Raw genomic sequence first — 6,338 nt, 5'->3', positions numbered from 1 at the left:
AAAAAAAAAAAAAAAAAAAAAAAAGAGGGGGGTATACCTAAATGTCCAAAAATAGCAGAAAGAATAAAACTTGGTATACTCATCAAACAAATTAGAGAGTGTATAAAGTGTTAAAAAGAAGTAAACAGACAGAAGCAGAAAAGTACACACTTATGATTCCTTTCCAACACAATTTAGGAACAAGTGGTATCTTTGACAATAGTGGCTCCTATTGAAGGAGTCAGTGGTGACCAAGAGGGGACCTGAGGAACTGCTTCAGGTGCTATGACTGTCCTAGCCCTTGTTATGGTGGTGGTTATAAAGGGGTTTTGAAGTTGGAAAAATTATCTACACACTTAGGGTTTGCACACTTCTTCTATGTGTGTGATACTTTAATTTTCAAAATTACTTTAATAAGTTGTTATAGTGGGCATACAAAGGAAGAAATAGTGAAATAATAAAATTAGGATCTAACTCTTCAGAGTCAGACAGAAGACCAGACCTTTCTATGGACTCCAAATCATTCTCCAAATCATTCTCACATTCATACCTCCCCCTCTGATCAGATATTCATGTTTGAACTTTGCCTTTGAGAAGAATACACAGATGATTTAAACAGAGTCCCTATGTTCAGATCTCCCAAACTGGTAGAAATTTAGTTATAAATATCTTGAATAGGCTTAGTATTTGACTTAAGTTTATCTATGTGATATTACATAAGTTTATTTAATAAATTAAATTCTTACTACATAAACTGTGGTCTACCTCTAGCTTTCTAATTTTCTACATAATAATGTTGATTCCTTTCTATAGTATTTTCATAGATCTTCTATCTTATAGGTAAATATGTAAATATAATAAACATGTTGAATAATCAATTTTCTCCCATAGGATCTTAAAATTAAAAAAAGAAAAGAAAATATAAAGACTTGTTGACCAAATGTAAATATATGTCTTCTATGAATTTTGACTCAACACATTTTTAATGAGATAAGGAAAATGCAAATCTATCCAGATATATTATATTATCAAATTACTACTAAATTTTTTAAGATATGATAATGGTATTATGCTTATAATCTTTAAAAGTATCCTTACCATTAAGAGATACATACTCAAGTAGTTACAGACGAAAAGTACATAACAACTGAGATTTGTTCCAACATGATCTTGGGATAAGGCTGAGACAACAGTGGGGCAGAGGTGAAAAAAGAGTGATCTCAGTTGATACATATTGAAGTCGAGCCAGGATATGAAGAGAAGGGAGCTGTCTGTGCTATTCTCAAAACTTAAGGGTGCATTTCAAATTTTCCACAAGGTTAAAAAAAAAAAGTAAGAACCACAGGCAAACTATTAATTTTAGAAATCTTATCACTTAAGAAAAAAGGTTGTGTATTTTCTGGATATGAGACATTTGCAAAATTCATGATCTATTCATCTACAAATGCTAGTCACACTACTAAATCAGAAGGAAGCAACTATCATAGAGGAGCAATAAACTTTCAATGCTGGTAGAAAAATAGGGCATTTCTGCAAAATGGAAACTGCAACTTAGTAAGTACAGACTTTCAGTCACATAAAAGCAATGCCTCTATAATTCCCAAGGAGTGTTAAGAGTCATCTTTAGAAATTGAACTATGGTATATGATAATTTTTTTCTTAATGAATTGTACTTTTACATAAGAATTATATAGTCTAAGAAATGCCAAGATGCAGTACAAAGAAACTAAGAATACGGTGTTGTAGCTTCAATGAACACTAAGGGCTCAACTTTGAAAACAGTGTTATAAATAAATATCTTCCATTACCTTTACTCCCAACTGAGGTTGAGAATTCATATATTTAAAAAGATACTCATAATTCTTGAATTGTAAGTCCCATTCTGAGTAGTCAGTGTAGCGAAAATCATCTCCAAGTGGGGCCAAGAGAACTTTAGTACGGAAAAGTTTTGACTTCTTTCGATACTGATCTAGAATCAAAAGAGCCCTAAAAAAGAATAGAAGAAAACATGAATTATATTAAGAGGTCAACAGAGCAACTTAATAAGAAAGTATCAAAATTCAAATGTATAATACATTAAAGCAAATTATTGTATATTATCTGTATATTTAATATTTATATAATTTACAAGGCAGATTTTTTTATAAATCACACATTATCCACTTAAGAAATTATCCAATTAAGAAACCCATACTTTTCCAATGAACTGTCTTTAGAGAAATATGGTCACAACCAGATTTGGCATGTTAATTACTAGGGCAGCAATGTCTTCCTGAAGCCTAGCCACAGCAATTGGCTCCCAGATAGCCCATGTTTAAAATAATTTAGTCCAAGAAGACATAAATATTTCTCATCCAATCAACTTTGAAGTTTGCTTTGTTTTAATCTCTCTTCTCTAATTTAATGTAAAATCTTTATAGTCTAATTAAACAGAAAAATGCATTTCAAAAAAGACTAATTCGCATAAATCTTAACCTATAACATTCTACAGAAAGTACTTCCTCTTCTGAAGAAAGAATAACAATTGGACACCTGCCATAAATAATCTGATTATCTGTTACAGTGTCCTTTTCAATACTGTAACCATATAATGTTTGGGAATTGAATAAGCTATTTTAGTTTCTATCTCCTCGGGCTCTAACCCAGGACTCAGTGTAACACACTGTGCTGATATGATCAGCTTTTATACTTCATATTCTAGTATTCTGAAGAAAACTGGGAAATGCTGAATTGGGGAACTGTTTGAGGAAGTCTGGGAATTCAAAGTAAGAGGAAGACTTATAAAAATGAAATTCAAAAAGCAGATAACACAGTGTAATTCATGGTGTTTATAAAACCAAATTTTAAGAAATTAGTGCTTAAATAACAAGTTGGTTTTTTTTTACTTAAATAACAAGTTTTTTTTCACTTCGAGGATTATTCAAAAGTGAATTGCAATTAACAATATAAAAACCTATGAAAGCAACTCAAAGAATATCTGTAATAAGAGTCATTCTATAATAATTATTAAAAAATTAAATTTAGAATCCCATATGGTCTTTTGAAAAAAATGTACAGTCTCTGAAACGACTTTGTATATGTTAAATTTTAGCAATACTTTAGGGCTTGGCCAGTAAAGTATAACCATAATGCCCTTATGTAACATATAATGTTTAGTTTTCTAAGATTAGCATTTGGCACCATACTTAATCTTTACTATTAATTTACTCACATTTCACACTTTTCAAAACCAATTTTAGATTATTACTTACAATTTTTAAAGACACATGAATGATGAGATTAGCCACACAGAAATAAGACCAAAAGTAACAAGAGTGAAAAAATCAAATATATCAACCACAGATAAAAGATACTATGATTGGGCATGCAACTATATTCTTGAGGCAGTCAGCATAAACAAGTTTACTATTATATTTACCACAATTTCTATATATTGGTGCTTTGCACATATACAGAAAAAAAAGAGTACAAACATTAATGGTGTCCTTTTTACATCTGGCATCCATCCTAACTCTCACGCTTCTGCCCAGAAAATATCAACAGTAGGAAAGACAAGCAACCATTCTATACCATTTGGCATGTAGTATGTGCTCACTAACTATATGACAAACAAATGATGAATGCATTGACCAATACTATATGTGAAGGCATAAAGATACGATTTGCTCTTGACTTCTTCTATTAAATAAGAAATGTCAGCTTAACTCCAATCATCAATCCCCCCAAAAAAGTTCCTTGAAACATCAAATTATCTGACATTCAATGGAAAAAAGCCAACTTAAAATATGACACCATACAAAAAAACTAATGAAGAAAGGTATTTCCTTATTTGCAAAGTAGAGGAATCTGTTGCACTTAACATATCAAAAGATGTTACTTATATATTACAGTTAAATCTCATTTTATTTAGGGTATTAAAAAGTGTCACTGAGCTGGAATGCATGTGTTATCTTCACTCATCACCAGGTCAAAAAAGATATGTCTGTATATGAAGTAAATAGAAGAATTATGTTAGAACTTTTAAGAAGTTATAAAAAACAACAACAACAACAACAAAAAAAAAAACACCAACTCATCCATATGTCCCCTGGTGCATGGAAACTACCTTCAAAACCACTGGAATTGACTGAGCATAGACATGCTCCTAGGAAGCAATTTGTGGAGGGTTAAATAACACAGTCAAAGGATTACACAAAGTGGCTTCTTTTCTAGCAATGTACCAAACACAGCACTCTCAACAGCACCCAAGAAGGAGAAAAGGGGCTCACAATACTTGTGGATACACTGGAACTCCCCAACTGAAACATCTGGCTAATCTTAAAATTAGCTCCCGATCCCTGACCACCTGAGCTGGAAGGAGTGATGTAAATACAGGCAAATACAGAGGGCTATGTGCTTAGTTAGGTCAGGGCTCCTCTTACCCCAGGCCTTCAGATCACTGCACTGTCTGGACAGAATATCTTATGCCTGACCAGCCTAACCCTAGAAAGCAGGCTGCTCATAGTTCTTGGTTTCATTGCTGTTGGAGCCAAGAAAATGAAAACCAGATCAGCCCAGTCTTGGAGAATTTTTCAAAAGAACTTTGAAGTCATATTTTGATAAAAGGACTTCTTAGCTTCAAGAAGACTCCCATGCTAAAACACCTTCAGTTCTGCCACAATGAAGGGCTCACACTGGAAGATTTTCTTTATGACCAAGAGCTCAGTCAAGATTAAACCACCTGATCTCATTTGATTCCTTATGTGTATTTTTTTAAAGTAACTTATTTTTTAATGCATACATTTGACAGTACAAAGATCTTAATGTATTTAAGAGGCCATTATTTTCTTAGCAGAGTTTTGTGTTTTTATATTATGATACAATGTTTTATTCAATTCATTATACTAATTTTTAAGTGAAGAAATTAAACTTTAAAAGCACCGAAATTAGAAACTATAGGTAACTTGTTTTAATGAGATGAGTCCTTCATTAGCACAATTGTATTCTAAAGAAATGTTTCATTTCTTTGATTATTTTACTTAAATAATGTCTAAGTATAAATATTCCTAATTAAAGTTTTCTATAAGTCAAAAATATCAGAAAGATGCAAAGCTGTATATTCATCAGAGCTGGGCGATATTCACTATTATTGAAGTTGTTACTATGGGAAGATAATTACACTCTTTATGTGTTCCATTTCAACAAATGTGTTTTTACAGTTGAGTTGCTTTTCTTACCAATTTATACAATGGAGACCAGAAGTTTTATTATCAACAAAAGTATATGAAATCAATCAAACACAGTAGAAAGCTTTTATAAGGAGGGCAAAGGAGGTGGTAATAATAGTGCATTGTGGGTTAGCCACTGTATATTGATCTTCTATTGTTCCATTTCCATTAAACTATAACACATAAAAGGCATAGTCAAATCTGGCATTTTTAAGTTGCCTTAGATCTTGTTTGAATGAATACTTAAGATAAGGATAATGCTGGCTACTGAAGCTATTTATTCAACCTCAGCAACTCACAGCTAAGTAGCTACTTTATTCATGATGTTGTCTTACGAAATACATGTTTTCATACCTTCTCTGGACATTTTCAGAAGATATTTCTTCTGAGGGGCGTCCCCAGGGACAATCATAGCTGCCTCCAGGAAGCCGTTTAAAGTCAAACTGGCAGCATATTTTAGGATCAGGTCCACAAGTGTGAGGGATGTCATAGCTGTAGAAAGGCATCATGTGGCAAAAAATATCTGTGGCAGATCCCAGATCTAAAATAAAAAGCCAACAAACAAACTTGCATTTACAAAATATGTTTTCCCCTAAACTGCTCAATGATGCCATTACTTTACACGTATATAATGCAAGCTCTATCTTCAATCAACAGCCCTTTAACTACCACTATATATACCCCAGAAGCGTTTAATAGCTTTAATCTGAAGGAAAATATATATCTCAGCCTCTCTTTACCTTTTCTATGTAAATATAGTATGGGCAAAAAGCCCCATAAAGAACCAGCGTCTGCTGACCTGGAAGGATACCAACTGACTTGAAGTTAAAATTACAACTGGTTCATCCAAATTCATGAGGCTGTCTACCCCTGTTTCATAATACCTGCCATATCTGTCCCTTGCCAGGCAATAGTACATACTGGGGGACCAAGATATTTAGCTAGAGGGCCTGAGTGAAAGAGAAAACAAAGAAACTGAAAGAACAAAAGAAGGGTGGGGCAGGGGATTATGAAAACACTAGTCAAATGCCTATTCACCTCTTGCACTGAGGAAAGAAAGCACAACACAGGAAAGTTCCCAGAGTCTATCCTGATGTTCACCAAAAGTGAGTCAAGGGGACTTTTTTTTTTTTTCGGGGGGGGGGGGGGGGG

General features: G+C 33.2%; 1 protein-coding gene across 1 annotated transcript in view; it reads right to left on the bottom strand.

Moving 5' to 3' along the window:
• Nucleotides 1-6,338, bottom strand: part of Man2a1 (mannosidase alpha class 2A member 1) — a 159,002-nt gene that overhangs the window by 83,836 nt on the left and 68,828 nt on the right. The window contains exons 7-8 of the mRNA XM_048811867.1: nt 5,541-5,727; nt 1,773-1,965 (exon numbers count right to left, since the gene is read on the bottom strand). Of these exons, the coding sequence (XP_048667824.1) occupies nt 1,773-1,965; nt 5,541-5,727 (380 nt within the window). The remainder of the gene's footprint in view (nt 1-1,772; nt 1,966-5,540; nt 5,728-6,338) is intronic.

Source organism: Marmota marmota, unplaced genomic scaffold (assembly GCF_001458135.2).
Source record: "Marmota marmota marmota unplaced genomic scaffold, marMar, whole genome shotgun sequence".
Classification (NCBI taxonomy): domain Eukaryota; kingdom Metazoa; phylum Chordata; class Mammalia; order Rodentia; family Sciuridae; genus Marmota; species Marmota marmota.
The sequence above is the reverse complement of the archived record's forward strand: the minus strand, read 5'-3'. Positions and strand labels throughout refer to the sequence as shown.